General features: G+C 36.2%; 2 protein-coding genes across 2 annotated transcripts in view; one reads left to right on the forward strand and one right to left on the reverse strand.

Annotated features, from left to right (window-relative positions):
* The first annotated feature begins 811 nt into the window (after positions 1-811).
* Positions 812-7,909, forward strand: LOC109238051 (serine/threonine-protein phosphatase PP2A-2 catalytic subunit). Its single transcript, XM_019404476.1, has 6 exons — positions 812-1,425; positions 3,778-3,892; positions 6,159-6,267; positions 6,349-6,426; positions 7,057-7,248; positions 7,379-7,909. Exons 1-6 carry the CDS (start codon positions 1,173-1,175, stop codon positions 7,550-7,552), a joined length of 921 nt encoding a protein of 306 aa, XP_019260021.1. The 5' UTR covers positions 812-1,172; the 3' UTR covers positions 7,553-7,909.
* Positions 7,910-8,304: 395 nt separating this feature from the next.
* The window catches only part of LOC109238052, a 13,273-nt gene continuing 5,336 nt past the window's right edge, over positions 8,305-16,241 (reverse strand). Inside the window, exons 3-9 of the mRNA XM_019404477.1 lie at positions 15,597-15,696; positions 15,289-15,345; positions 13,647-13,764; positions 10,951-11,030; positions 9,283-9,344; positions 9,102-9,198; positions 8,305-8,884 (exon numbers count right to left, since the gene is read on the reverse strand). Of these exons, the coding sequence (XP_019260022.1) occupies positions 8,828-8,884; positions 9,102-9,198; positions 9,283-9,344; positions 10,951-11,030; positions 13,647-13,764; positions 15,289-15,345; positions 15,597-15,696 (571 nt within the window). The 3' untranslated portion in view covers positions 8,305-8,827. The remainder of the gene's footprint in view (positions 8,885-9,101; positions 9,199-9,282; positions 9,345-10,950; positions 11,031-13,646; positions 13,765-15,288; positions 15,346-15,596; positions 15,697-16,241) is intronic.

Raw genomic sequence — 16,241 nt, forward strand, 5'->3', positions numbered from 1 at the left:
ATTTGTACACAAATATATCCTACTATAATTATATGCATGATAGTATGATAGTAAGAACTTTTGCCCCTATGTGATGATATTGAAATGACGATTCCAACAAGATCATATGAAGACAATTCATCTCTATCAGGAATGATTTCAAGGTGCAACATACTCATTCAAGTTAATATGGTTGATTTGTCCACCAAATCTCTATCGATGTCAACCTTCAAGAAGCTAGCATACAAGATTGGGATGCGAAGACTTAAAGATATGATTTCATGCTCTCATCAAGGGGAGTGAATACGCGTTGTACTCTTTTTTCCTTATAAGGTTTTGTCCCACTAGTTTTTTCTTGCAAGGTTTTTAACGAGGCAACCAAAAGGCATATTGTTAGATATGTGTACTCTTTTTCTTTTACTAGAACTTTTTTCCACTGGGTTTTATTTTAGTTAAGGTTTTAACGAGGCACATTATCTGTTGGATAGACATTCAAGGGGGAGTGATATAAATAGGGAGAGATTTTAGAGTTTTTTACTTGGTGGCTAAGTCACTTTCCCCTATACTATTCCATTGCAATTCATCTCAAAGCAATAAAAATTCTCTCTCTTTCTTTGCAATATTCTTCTTTTATTATTTTATAACACAAGACATATAATCTAATCGTCAAGCCTTATAATCTAATGATATTGGTAAGAATTTTCACAAGAGGTGCAGGTTCGATTCCGACTTTTCCCATTGCCTTCTCATTCCCAACCCCTATGTAATGGAAAAAAGTAAAAACTTACAATAAAATAAAAAATTTAAAAAAATAAGAGAAGAAAGCACATACAAATCCAAATACAAAACCCAAGTTATCTTGTCTGATATATATATACAGCTATTATTGTATTTAAGAAAGTTTTTGCTGCATTTTCAGAGAGAGAGAGAGAGGAAATGGAGATCAATATCAGAATTAGCAGATGATTTGGAGATTCAAACCCTAGTTCTTTCCACTTTTATCGATATTCAATCTCTTTGTATTTTAGTTTTTTTCCTGCTTAATTTTAATTTTCGCTACGTATTTTTCATTTGATTGATATCAGCTGGATATTCAATCTTCGATCGGTTCGATTCTCTGATCGGTCGGCGTGAGAGTTTCAGATCGGAGACGAAAGCTCTGTATAAATCTCTAGAAAATTCTAGAGAAAAAAATGCCGTCGCATGGAGATCTAGATCGGCAAATCGCACAATTGATGGAGTGCAAGCCGCTATCAGAAGCGGAGGTGAAAACGCTGTGTGATCAAGCGAGGGCTATACTTGTAGAGGAATGGAATGTTCAGCCGGTGAAATGTCCGGTGACTGTTTGCGGCGATATTCATGGACAGTTTTACGATCTCATTGAGCTCTTTCGGATTGGCGGCAACGCTCCTGATACTAATTATCTCTTCATGGGCGATTATGTTGGTATGTTTTTCGATATAGATTTTAGTTATATGCTTTGACAGTGTAATGAATTTTCTTACCTTATATGTGTAATTTAACATGTTTATAATTGGTTACTTACAATTTATTAAATATTACCTATCAATGCTATTAAATAGAGTTACCTACAATTGCCTTTTAATTGACTCGATTATGTAAAAAAAATTACATAGTCAGTGCATAGAACTTAAACTCTTTGGGTATTTGTTTCTGCATTGGGGGATTTTGTGGTTTGTTGCATTTATTAGGGCTTTGGATTTTCCAGACGTGAATTGGATTGTATAAGTAATTTTTTGTGGTATAATTTTTGTTTAAATTGCAGTTGCTAATCGTGCCTTAGATTTCCTTTTGAAATTTTCATGTTTGTATGTCTTTAGAAAATTAGAGAACCTTAAGTGATAGAGCTCATAATTGAAATTAAAGTATGAAACACGTATTGGAATGGAACGAGTCCAAACAGGACGGAATAGATATTGAGGATTCATATAATTGATAGTTTTGGACAGAGGTTTAGTTGTTGTTGTGTTATCATTTGGTATGGACAGAGATGGGATGTATGGTATTGGTAACAAGTACTAATGAGAATTCCATTAATGTGAACGGTGGTTAGTCTTGTAACATTGTATATGAGATTGTGAACGATAACTTTATGCTGAACACCTATGGTTTGTTGCCAGCTCTAATAGTCATGTGCGTGGTTTTGCAAAGAGTAAGGTTGCCTCAAAGGCAGCCACGTGGGGGCTTTTCATTTGTTGTTTCAGGAAGTGGACGACACATGATTATCCGTTCATTAATGTGGTGGAGTTATTATGGTGGTCCGTTTTTTATTTTGGCAATTAACATTGAAAACATCTTTGTTATGACAGGCTTTGGTTTGAACTGTTCATTGTTTAGCTTCGAAGTGATGAATTATTGTTGCGATGCAAAGTTGAAATGTACTTTTGGTTGGGATTGGCCAAAAGTAAGATAATGCCCTTGATGGCGACAGGTGGTACAGAAGTTCATTTGGTACAGAAGTTCATTTGGCAAACTTCATTGGCCAAGATGTTTGTACTTGTCAAAAGTTACTTGGTTAAATATCCTGTCAACACATGCAGGGTGCTAATTGACGACAGTAGTTTAGCCAACCAAAATGATGAGTGACTAAACTTAGTTTGTAGTTATGATTTACTTTATCTGACAATATTGTTGGTTGTCGTCTGTGTATTGTCCTTTTGTTAAGCTTGCTCAAGTGCGAGAGGACAGAGTTGGATGGGGTGAGTGTTGGTTTGTTGGATTTACTTTCGCTTGTTGTCCAAGTAGATTGTCCTTTAGTTAAGCTAATTTAAGTGTGAGAAGACAGGGCTTTCAGGAAAGTGAGTGCTGGCGTGTTTGATTTTATTTGATTTTGTTTCCTGTCTCATAAATTCTGTAAAAATTCTGTCCAAGTAGATTGTCCTTTAGTTAAGCTAATTTAAGTGTGAGAAGACAGGGCTTTCAGGAAAGTGAGTGCTGGCGTGTTTGATTTTATTTGATTTTGTTTCCTGTCTCATAAATTCTGTAAAAAAGGTGCTAAGATATATTACCTGAAGATAAAGTGTTCTGTTCTGCCTTTTCTTTTGCAAAACATTTTTGTAAGTGGAAGTGTCTCTCATCCTATGTTGCTCGGACTCGGGTGCGGCTATCCGATCTAGGTGTGGATCTAGAGGTCGAATCCTTCATAATCTAAATTTTAAGATTCAAGGGTACGGATCCAGGTGCGGATTCGGGAATTCAGCTAAAAATAATTCAAAATCTAAAAATAGATCTATAAAGATATCCTAAATTATGCGAGATATTCTGTGAAAATCTAATAGGTTATGGAGTGCAGCCGATAATTCAATCTTTCATTTTGAGAATTTCTCAAGTTGTAGGCAGTAGGCACTATGCATAGCAGGCAACAGCTAAAATTCAAATTTTCATTTTTCATTTTTCCTCAAATTTGTCCAGGGATTGTGGTCAAAGTACCCGATCTCGATTGACCACACCCGGTACGAATCCATTCCCTTATCAGTACACGTGTCGTGTCGACACGGGTGCGTAGGCTACTGAAGAGTCCGTGCAACACAGCTCTCGTCGCCGATTTGTACTCTTTATGTAAAATATGTAAAAAAGATTCATTTTAGCCTAGTGGAATACAACACGAGAAGTGTTATCACGCTGTCAACTGACACCGACTCATCCCAAACTTTTTTGAAAACTTTTGCTTGCCCAAGGTTGTCTTTTGTTTTTTTAATAACTTGCACTTTATCAGTTCTCGTGTTGGTTAAGTATTTTATAGTTGTTTATCGTTGTATAACTGTTTAATCAATGCAGACCGTGGATACTATTCAGTGGAGACTGTCACACTTTTGGTTGCTCTCAAAGTCCGTTATAGAGACAGAATCACAATTCTTAGGGGAAATCATGAAAGCCGGCAAATCACTCAAGTGTAAGTCTTTTTAATATTTCATTAAGTGATATTGTTAGTTTAATTTGGGGTGCTTAGAGATGGTTTATCTTTCGCAGGGGTTAGATTCAAAGAGCTATCCTTTTCATAGTTCGATCATTTGGTTTATAGATGGGCATGTGGACTTTTTAGTGCGTCTGTTATGATATTTTTCTCGCCTCTTGGTATTTAACTCTATGAGATTATATGGCAGTAGAAAAATATGGAGAAGGTCTAGTACTTCCTATTTTTTATTACTTCCTATTATTTTTGTTGCACAATTTGGGCTTTGAACTTAATTGGAGGTCAGTGAGGATTCATATAGCCAACCCCAACTTACTTGGGATCGAGGCATAGTTGTTTGTTGTTGTAGTCTCCTTTGTGTTTCGTTTTTAAATGTAGCTCGGCTGCTGTATGCTGTGATTTTTGGTTTTTTACATGCCCAGAGTCGATGCAAACGCTGTTAGAAGAATGTTTAAAACCTTCCTAATCTACTCTGCCATGAAGTCCATGGAACATGTTTCATGAACTGACCAAAGAGTCTTAACCTGCCACTTGGCAAAGAAATTATTTCCATTCTAGTTTTGCTTCAAAAACTGTTCTTTTCTCTTTATTGAGGTATTGATACGCAATCAGCCAATATCCCTTTGCTCTTCTCGTCATTCCAGTTTTAGAAAATGATCTTGAAATAAATTAATTACTGGTTCTCTACCTTCTTCTATTTTTGTCATTATATTAAGGTAGCATTCAGGATAGACTATGTAGCATGATGCACTTGTGTGTGTGTGTGTGTGTGTGTGTGTGTTATCATTTACTTTATCAGGTTAATGAACGACATTGTGCTTGTTTGGACTCACTTTGTTGTCTTCTCACATGAGAAATGCCCAAAACAAACGAGGTGGGAGTAAAAATTATATAGGAAAAGGTGGAAGATCTCTATTTTCTCTGGACGGTTGGAGTTTAAAGTGGAAGAATAAGAAAATCTGCATGTTTATTGGTATATATTCTACTATTAATAGTTTGTTAACATGGTTTTTATATCCAGAAATTGTATTAGTACAGGAGGGAGGATGAACGTTGTTCCTGAGGCTATGGAGAAAAAGGAGTTTTTTCCTTTTTTTCAGGGGGTTGGGTAGGAATGGTTCCCAAAATTTATGAATGACGAGGAACTTCAGGACATAAGGATGTCCCACAGTTTGTTCTTCTTTTGGAGTAATGAGGCCAAATATAATTTGATGTTATTCTATTTTAGAAAACAATGCATTTGTTATATTTAATCAAACCCACAATGTGAGTATTAGCCACGAAGTTGTTTTTCTTCGATGAAGTAAGTTGTTTCATTAGTGGCATCAAGAAGATGTGATGGTTACAAAAGAAGTATTGTTAGCTCCAGTGCATTTGTCTATGTCTAAGGAATGGCTTTAACATTTATACACTAACAGTATTAAGACTCTATCAAGTTGCTTAAAAGCCAATTACGGGTACTTGTCTGTAGTAAATATGAGTTTGTAATGTGTAAACATTGGTAAGTAACCTCTACAATTGCTTAAGCCTTAAACTACACTATAATGTAAAAAATCTTTACGCTGTTTGGGATGTAATTTAAATGAGGAAACTGGGCTTTATTTGGAAAGAGTTGTACAACAACAACCCAGTAAAATCCCATAAGTGGGAAAGAACTATCTGGAAAGATATATATATATATATATATATATATATATATATATATATATATATATATATATAATTTTTTTTTGTTTTTGGAGAAAATTTTCATTCAAGTGGAGCAAAGTCTTGGTACATGATCTCCGTGAAACTTGCTCTCTGAAATTACTGACCTTTATATAGCCTGAAAACAAGCTTCAAAACCTTTGTCATGCCTGGACAAACTTCAATCATATACTATACTAAAGAAGGATATGTATGGTGTATGAAGATGATGTCATTTGGAAGCTTGGTTGTTAAGTTGCTACATCTTTAAGAAGTCATCCTTCTTGCACTGGCCTTGGTAATACTGTGTGATTGAATACTTCCCTACTTGTGCCGTGGTATTTTGGACTGTACTAGGCTGCTAGGCGCACCTCAATGTTTTGCTCCTTAACTACTCCTACTAGATAAAGTTCAATTACCTATCAAGAAGAATTCTCCTTTTTGGGGATGAGCTATTTATGCAATTGATAGTCCACGCCCCTCAGCTTTGATTTATAAAGGACCATATGACTGATCAAGTCATGGATGGAGTAATTTGATATACCTCTTTTCCTGCCAGGTATGGGTTTTACGATGAATGCTTGAGGAAATATGGCAATGCGAACATTTGGAAGTATTTCACTGATCTTTTTGATTATCTACCACTGACAGCACTTATTGAGAGTCAGGTTTGAGCTCTTACTGTACTGACTTTTCATGTGAACAGAACTGCTGGCTGATATTACGTGCGTTTTATCAATTTATTGTAGATATTCTGTTTGCATGGAGGACTCTCACCTTCTCTGGATACACTGGATAATATCCGATCGCTGGACCGCATACAAGAGGTACATAAATGGTTGTGAGATTTAAGCATTTGTATTTCGATGATATGTAACATAGTCTCTTTAGTATTTTGTCACTAGTGGCTCCCCTCCTGCTTGATCAATCTGACTCCTGCAGTTTTTTCCCTCCAAATTTTAGTGGCTGTCCTCGAAGAGATAGATCCTACAGCAACAGGGTTTAATTTCCTGTTTTACCTTCCAAAAAGTTTACCTCTTTGGTGCAACGACTTTCTTCCCATGACTCTGTTAACAGTAGTTCTGCAGAAATATCCAGTAGGACTACAAAGTCGGATCTGGAGATAGCAGTTATGACAGTTTGATCTACGGATACCTCTATGTATATATACAGCAGCATTAATAACCTTTTGCTGCTCTGCTATGCATTGGTATATCTATTCTGCTTAGAGACTTAGAGACGGCAATTATTACCTTTTATCATTTGATATCTCCCTGTTTCTCATTCTGATGAAGTCTGATATCTCAGTTTTCTTATAGCTGCTCTGTTAACTTTTTGCTGAACCTTGCATATTTGCATCAGTGGTCTCCGTTTTCTCTTATGTCTCATGATGTCAATTCTATGCACGTTAATGTTGCTGCCCTCATTGGTTATGCCTCTTATTTGGTGGTTATTAGGTTCCACATGAAGGGCCAATGTGTGATCTTTTGTGGTCTGATCCAGATGATCGGTGTGGTTGGGGAATATCACCTCGAGGGGCTGGTTACACCTTTGGACAGGATATAGCATCTCAATTCAATCACACCAATGGTCTCACACTGATTTCTAGAGCTCATCAGCTAGTCATGGAGGGTTTTAATTGGTGTCAGGTTTGTGGACCTAAATTGAGGCACCCCACCTCCCATCTCCCCCTTTTGTTAGTTCTGTGGAACTTGATTTTAAAAAGCAGTTTGTGTTTTTTTATTTTTAACATGCTATTTGGTGGTGTAATTTTGGCAGGATAAGAATGTTGTGACAGTATTTAGTGCTCCAAACTATTGTTACCGGTGTGGTAATATGGCTGCCATCCTAGAAATAGGCGAAAACATGGAGCAGAATTTCCTTCAGTTTGACCCAGCTCCTCGGCAGATAGAGCCTGACACCACACGGAAGACTCCAGATTACTTTTTGTGATCCCAATACTTGCACTGATTGCCTGCAGGTATGTTTAACAAGACGAGTTTTGCTGGTTGAGTGTTCTCGGCATCATTCTTTTGTTTGGAGCTTGACTACCTATGCCAGATGCTCATCAGAGTTGACAAAACGCCTTAATTGGCTTTTCATGTATATTTTCCCAAAAGGAATCAACATGCTCTGTAATTTTGAAATTTACCGTAAAAAGCAGGGGGGTTTCTCCCAAAGTTGAAGTACCAACTCGTAGGCATTTGTTCGTACCTTTAGTCTTCTGTAGTCGTTTTAGACACAAGATACTTTTCACTTGGTTTCTATTAGGATCATGTTTTAAATTTATTCTAATGATTACTTTCCAAACGAAGGTCTAATTTTTGCAATATCCGAGGTTAATATTAGTTTCAAGTGCGACGAATTAAAAAATTTCCAGACAGTTAAGGAAATGCTTAATGACCTTTCTGAAGTCCTCAAATAGATTTATGCATTGTCATCTGATGCGTCCTTTATTCTTCTTTCCATGATCGAATTTGAAGGAATTTAAGGTAATTGTTTTACATCTCTTATTGAGAGGAAGGTGCTGTTTTCTTGTTTTCTTTTCTTCCTATAGCTTTCGAGTTTCAAGCTGGATATTTTCACTCAGAGGGATGTCGTGGAATAAATCACCAATGTAATTCGAAATACGACACAAAGAATATCCTCAATATGTAATGGGTGGAGGTTTACCTACGAACATGGAACTAACTAAATAACACAAATGACATGAGAACAGCAAAGAAATAGCTTCAGTGTTTTTCTCTTCTTACACTTCCTTTCTCTTCTTAATACTCACACCAAATCAAGACAGGGTATTCAGTAGGAAATCAAGTATTATTTGCCCTACGAAATATACACCTAAAGTGGAACAAACTCAACACAACATGAGAATCGCGACGGCATTATAAAGCTAATAGTTAATCAAGCACCACGGAATTGACTTTGAAGATCGATTTATCCCCTAAATTTACACACAGAAGGCTGAAACAAGAAGAAAAAAGCTTGTAAGTGCAGTATCAAGATAACAGTTTTCCCCCTGATATGCAATAACATGAGGCTGCTATTTCCTGGTGCTCGTGTTCAGATGTTCAGCTTCCAAAAACGGGTTCTGATAAATGTTCTTCCCGTGGAACCCAGTCGTATACCCAAGCTGCAAAGACCTGCCAGCTTTTTATGCATTTACAGCAAAAAATTTGGTGTACTTACACAAGCTAGTAATCCAAATTTAACACCAAGCGTTCTGCATCAGCAGCCTGGCTCTTGTTTCAGCTGGATTCCACTTGTGGAGCCAAACATCATCGGCTAGAAAAACAGAACAAACTATAAGCATTACGACATGTTTGGAAGAAACATAGTTTTAGCAAAAACAGAGAACAATTTTTGTTAATTGCTGAGGTAGTCGCATCATTATAGTTACAAGGGGGCAATTCCTGTTACATGGTGAAATCCGTATTGGGTGAGAGATTTAATAAGATTAGGGAACTAAACCTAAAATAGCATGCAAAAAGCCTGATTTTACCTGAGTCATACTAGGCAAAACACTACTAGCAAGTTCCTCATTCAACAAAACTGGGAGGGGTGGCATTTGGCTCATAATCCCTGGCATATTTCTCATGCTGCAGCATAAACAACACTATCACTACGTGAATTGTAATGACATCTAAATTCAGCCTGTCAAATATTAAGAATGACAACATTACTCGTTTAAAACTGCCGTTATATTATTTCTTGTTCGGATGAAGAGATCAATGTTGTCCTGCAACTGCCCATTAACACATTTTGATGTCAGATATCAGCTGATATGCATAACTGAATACTGTAAAGTATTGACAAACCCCTCTCCGTACCCAAAAGTTGCAACCAGAAATAAGACATAAAAATGAAGAAAAAAATGCAGTATAACATGCAGAATGAATTTGACGCAGTCTTTTTTCCCCCTTTTCAGGGATATAGGCACACAGTACTATTGCTTTGATATTTCACTGTTCTTTTTCCCCTTTCACCGGCTAAGGTGTAGGCAGGAGGAGGGCAATAAGCTAATTCTCATTTATTGTTTTACCTGTTACAATAAAGGGATGAAAGAAGTAAAAAGAAAAGACACGAAATAGAGATCAGATTAGGGGGCCAGGGGTAGATAGACTGAAGAAGCATCACCAATCAGTTCTATTTTACAATACAAATTACATATAGGTAAAGTAGCAAATATCTGTATTCTCTTGGTAGACAAAGTACCATACAAATAACTAATCCCTTATCATGAGCTAATCTTGAAATTCCCAACTGTTTTTTGTTAGAATGCATTCCTCGATAATTCTTTCATTTGAAAGGCACATAGTAAGTTGTTACATCCCACACAATTTGCAGAATTGCTAAACTTAACACAGCAGTATAGGCTCAGACAAACAGAGAGGCAGGTGGTTTCCATCTCTTGTGCATTCTGGACTTCTATTATTGCAAAAGACCAAGAATTTACATATCAACTTGCAAAGACAGAGCCGGGGTTTTCTTATCTCTTGTGGGCTACATAAAAAGGAGGGATTACAAGACATTATGGGTGTGTTTGGTACGAAAGAAATGTTTTCATGAAAAATGAGTGGTTTTATCACTTCTCTTGATAGGGAAAACATTTTCCTCCAATTAGAGGAAAATGAGTTGATGAGGAAAATGTTTTCCAAAACATTTAAGCCAACCAAACATGGGAAAATTGGAAAACATTTTTCGGAAAATATTTTCCTTCGTACCAAACACACCCTATATTTCCACCGGAATAGTAAAAGTCCTCAAGTTATGGCGAATATCCTCAAGGAAACCAAATTCTTATTAGCAAATTTAGGAAACAACTTTTTTCCAAATCATTAATGGCGACTTGGACCTCTCCTGATTTCACCAATTCAGACGTTTACCAATTCACAGTGACCAACTTCAGTGAAAATCCCAAGAGAAGGCTAACAATTAAGCACTTTCACAATTACTTTATTAAGAGTCACAAAGTTTTTTTTATGAAGTTCAGTAAGAGTCGCTAAGTTAAGACTGTCTTAACGGAAAGACAAAAAGAAAGCAAGTTTAAATCCCACAACCTTTCTAGAAGCTGTTGAGACGCTTCGTAAATACTGGGTTCTGGGTGATTAATGCTCCAAGTCATGACTTATATATGAGAATAAATAGAGGCAGGGAGCAAGCTGGGCCTGAACACCACCGTTGTAAAATAAAATGAAATAAAACAAATAGAGGCAGGGGAATGAATACGTTATCTTTTAATGCAAGGACCCAAGTAGAAATATATGTAGTACTCCAACATTTTAGTATCTTACGTTTCCTTTTCCCTTTCAATTATCAAGGCTCCTACTACAAGAGGTTGAGATTAATACCTTGACTGCTGAAAGGTTGGCCGAAATCTGATTGAGAGCCTGATTGTTTTCTTCCAGTAGATGTCTCGTTCCAAGTAATGCTGTAAGCAACAAAAAACAGGTAAGTTTGTGAATAGGAGCCAATCGAAAAAATGAGATGCACAAGATGAACAAAGAATCACACAGAAGAAAAGGGAAACCATAAAGCGGCAAGAAAAAAGAAGATTTGAAGGCAATCGATTCTCAGCAAAATTTTTACCACATAACACTTGGTGACATCTTTTACATGTCAAATAATATTTACTGAACACCGTACCTTACAACATTGTACTAATCAACTTTTTAGCTTTGACACAAATAAATTTGTCGAATAGCTCTAGATTAGCCAATACATCTATGTAAGTGTCAATGAATCTTTTTGACTGATATAAAGTTGGGTTCAGTGCATTCAGAGAAACTACCAAGATTACATTTTCACTCCCTGCTTCTATTAATTTTGATATACAATTCCTGCTTTGCAGCACTTGAGTTAAATGTAAAAGGAACCCACACATAGGTGGCGGGACAGTTAAAGAAAGTTACGGGGCCTACATTTAGCTGGTTTTTGGCCCAAATACAAAGTAGTTTGAATGTGAAACAAGCTTTTGTTTGTATTTGGATTTTGCTGAAAACCAAACTTAGTTTTCATAATAGCCCGCGAGGTTTTACAGGGTATCACTTACACACGTCTCCTTTCCAGAAATATCTATATAAAATTATAAATTTAACTTTTTCACCTCATTATTATGTTTCAAATACAACTTCTGTATTTATTTCAATCTACGCTTTTTTTTCCAAAATGTTGTGGGACAACACACACCGCGTGGATCCCACCACAGGGAAAACTTTCTTGCAGATAAAGTCAAGTTGTAAGCACCCAAATTCTTCTGATTTCAAATTTTGAACATTCCTTTTCCATCCATTGGAACAAAACCGAGAAAATCTTTAACCTGCTCCTCACTTTTATCAAGAAACTAATGATATCCAAATAAAACGCATAGTGACTCTTGTATAAGAAAATAAGCTAGTAATGGTTAGCTTTAGCAGCTAAATGAATAAGTGGATTCTAAGCACACCTTTTCAAAAGTGTGACTAACTAGACATATTATTACATTATTTTTAATTAGAAAAAGAAAACAGTCATCATTGAAGTTTTATCTCCAAGTATACCAGAGGTATCAACAGATGGTTACTTTTCTTCCGCTTGCCTAACTCCCATGAATTAACAGACATTAGCATCAGTATTCTTCCAAGGTTTGCCCAAAATCAATTTTTGACAAAGCAACTTTACGATCACTTCTATTTCTTTCCCTGTTTGAAGTCAAATAATAAATTATTCCCTTATTATTATCATGTGACACACTTTCCTTATTAGTTTGTTCCAAAATGAATGACAAATTTTTTAATGAAAAATTTTATAATTGGAAACAATTTAACCTTAAACTTTTCATGTTACCCATTTTACCCTTAATGAGAAGCTTTACGGACTCACAAAACTTGTACCCTTTAAGCTTTTAAGACCACAAGTTTAAAAAGTCTTCTTTTTTTTTTCTTAAATTTCGTGCTGAGTCAAGCTACCTCACATAAATTGAAACGAATTGAAATGAAGGGAGTAACTTATTTCTCAAATTTCATCAATTGCATACACAAGAAGCTTAATGAAATCTTGTTAGTATACTGTCACTATATGATAGTACTTTTCTGTACCATGTGAACCATAAATAAATTAAAAATGGTATTTTTTTTTTTTCAATACATATAGTATTGAGCCATCATGGATGAAAGTTCTTTTACTCCAAGTAAAACCAGAAAGCAGTTTGTTCAAATTGCATGTTAGAGCCTGTTTGGATTGGCTTAAAAAAAGTGGCTTTTAAGTTATGTACTTAAAAGCACTTTATAAGTGCTGGAACTTGTTTTACAAATAAGCAGTTACGTGTTTGGATAAAAGTGCTGAAACTGAAAAAAAGCTGATGAAGCGTTCCGTAAACAAGTGCTGGTAAGCACTTTTTCTCGTTAAAATGATTGAAATATCCTTAAAGTTGGCAAGGATCAAGTAGCAATAGAGGTGGCCGGCGCCGGCGGAGGAAGCTATCCCAAAATCCACATAGAAACCACCCTTCAACCTAGCCTCACGTTTCAAACGAATTAACTCCTTCTCCTGCTCCTCATACTCCTTTGAGTACGGTTTTGCCCTATTGTAGATTAGTTTCCTGTTCTCAGCATTCTTCTTCTTTGCAGCTTCAAGTTCTTGCTTCTTTGCAAGAGCCCATTCCTCACTCCTCTTCTGCTTCTTCAACACTGACTCTGGGACGGGAGTTTCACCCATCGCTTGGAATTGTGGAGGTGAATGGAACGAGGGGTTGCTGGTCAGGGGCGAGAGGGAGATAGTATGTTTTAGGGTTTTCTACTGAGGGGTAATTTCGGGATTAAGAAAAATTATAAGGGATAAGAATGTAATATTCTTGGTCAGAGCAGTATGGCTTTTAAGCCAATTTCGAAAAAGTTGGATTTTCCAACTTATTGGTTTTGGCTTTTTTTAAGCCCTTTTTTTGGTTGCCAAACACTTCCACAAGTTAAAAAGTGCTTAAGCCCATCCAAACAGGCTCTTAATACAATTTATATCTGTCAAAGAAAAAGCAGAACACATTGATCCCTACAGCTAAACAGATGACACTAACCTGCAGAAGGGATATTTTCACCATGGTTACGATGATTTGAGGAGAGTGAATATGGAATGAAGCTCAATGGCGAAGCTGAGGATGTACCAGTTTTCATGGATGCTTCTGCTGATTTATCCTATAGAAAAATGAACTTCGTAATGTTATCTTCTCAGTTAATGTAACACATACATATGTGTGTGAAAACACATACACCTACAGAGACATAAATAAATGAACACGAGTACAGACCATTAGTGACAAGTATTGTGAAATATTTAAAAAGGACAGTAAAACAAGAACTTCCAAACGATTCCAAAGAACTGTTTTCAGTACACATTGAAGTATTACCAGTAAAAATTTACCAGCAGGGGGTGTAAAACTAACTCCACGTTCTACAGATTTAAACAATTCTATTGCTCTTTTTCATATGACGGAAATTGTAATGTCTTACTAAAAGGACAAAGAGAAAAATCCATCTAACAAATCCTTGCCTGACACACACCAACACCAGTCTTGCTTTTAATATTCGGTAGATGATGTAATAGGTACGATGACGAGCCATCTGTTTTCAGGGTATTAGATGCACCTATCTTGCTCTTATCAAGAAATTTATTCACCAATTGAGAAAGATGTTTGTAAGCTTAATAACTGATATGATTGTATGAGCAACAACAACAACAAACCCAGTAGAATCCCACTAGTGGGGTCTAGGGAGGGTAAAGTGTACACAGACCTTAACCCTACCCCGGAGAGATAGAGAGGTTGTTTCCGGGAGACCCTCAGCTCGGAGACAATAGATCCGTAACAACCACATAAACCAGAAAATAGTATCAGCATCTTAAAAGACAGCAAATAAATGGAAAGGCCAAAAAAAAAAAATACAGTGTGAAACACAACAAAAACCACTAGCAGTCCTAGACAAAACACTATCAGACTAGCCGAGACTAGCCGGCACAGGTGATAAAGACAAAAAGCAAGTCCAGGAAAAAAATATATAAACATTTAAGCAAGACATCAGATCTACTGATTTCACTTTAGACGCCACATTAAGTTATAAGGTCAACACTTCAGAAAGGTCACAAGCAGAAAGGAAAAGACTTGGCCTTGAGAATCCATGAGATTTTCCATAGAATCCAACACTGAAATCTCAAGTCTATTTGGCTTTTTATAGATAGAAATGACGGCAAAGCTGGAATACCCGAAGTCCATTGGATTAACCGTGCAAGAGCTATATAACTCCACAAATTTGCTAGCACTACCTCGGTCCTCACATCTTTAAAATTTAAAAAAACAAAATGTTTAACACAATCAGTTGTTCAATTCTCCAAATATAAATCATATCACGTCAAACCGAACAGAAAGGTAATAAGATAAAACAGCATGTTGCGATTTCTTCACTAAGACGGACAAATGACTAATGTAACGCCTTAAGTCCCAACTAAGGATAAGAACTGCAAAAACCTCCAAACAACGATTCAAGATTCAAAGAATTTAAAGCCTAAGCAATTGACTTTCAATAGTTAAGTGTTTCTTTTTGCCCTTCGATAAGCTAGTCAAAGTCAACTTCTAAATACTAGACCAAACAAATAAAAAAGTCACTTCATAATACAATACCAGGAAAGGAAGAAAAGACGAAAAGAGAAAGCAGTCGCTGGCACACCTTCCTGTCTTTCCCTTTCTTCCCCAAACTATAGTCTTCCTGTTTTCTGCGCTTTCTCTGACAAACAATCAGTCAATAGGTAAGCAAGTCATGTTCAAAAAGCATAAGCCATCAACTAAAATTTATTTAGTGAAATTAAAAGAAAAGCATTCTTCAGATATTAATTACTACAATATTTAGAGAAACTCACCAAATTATACTGTTATTGCTATGGAAAGATACCACTAAAAAGTTTACTTTTTCAAAATAATAACAACAACAACAACAACAACAATAATAATAATAATAATACAGGTCCAGTAGCTCACCGTCATCCACCTACATCTTAATGCAACATCACGTACAGTTTTGTCACGGAGTGCAGCTGCAATCTTAATATACTTCATTATACTGGGTTCATTCGCAAACCTATCATCAAAACACTGACAGTCATACATACTCATAGATGGGGGAGAAAAGATGAAATGAAACAGCATCAGAGATCAAAACAGATTCTAATTCAAAGAAAGTTCTGATCAGTCCAAGGAGTATCAGGCTCGTGAAAAGCATTTTCAAATTCATTTCCTTAATAAATTTTACAATTTTTCATTTACTGTTTTCAGTTATTCATCAAACTAGCTTGGATATATATGAAATTTCCAATTGGGTAAGCAGAACAAACCCCAGCAGTGAACACTATGCGCCAGCCAATCATCAACTAACAGCTACTGAAGTCCTAATTAAAAGTCAAATGTAACATAGTTAAACAACCAACTAATTTGTTAAAAATGATCTTGATTTGGCAAATTCCAATTAGTTAACAATCAAGTCCCGAACAAGACAAGATAAGTAGAAGTTTCTGACTCTCTTCCACAAAAAGTGGGAATCTTTTGCTGCTCTTTGCTGGGTTAGGGAAAGTGATCATTTCATTGTTTTCATTTCACTACGCGCCAGCCCATCATTTGACTGTTTTC

This window comes from Nicotiana attenuata, unplaced genomic scaffold (assembly GCF_001879085.1).
Source record: "Nicotiana attenuata strain UT unplaced genomic scaffold, NIATTr2, whole genome shotgun sequence".
In the NCBI taxonomy this organism is placed as follows: Eukaryota; Viridiplantae; Streptophyta; class Magnoliopsida; order Solanales; family Solanaceae; genus Nicotiana; species Nicotiana attenuata.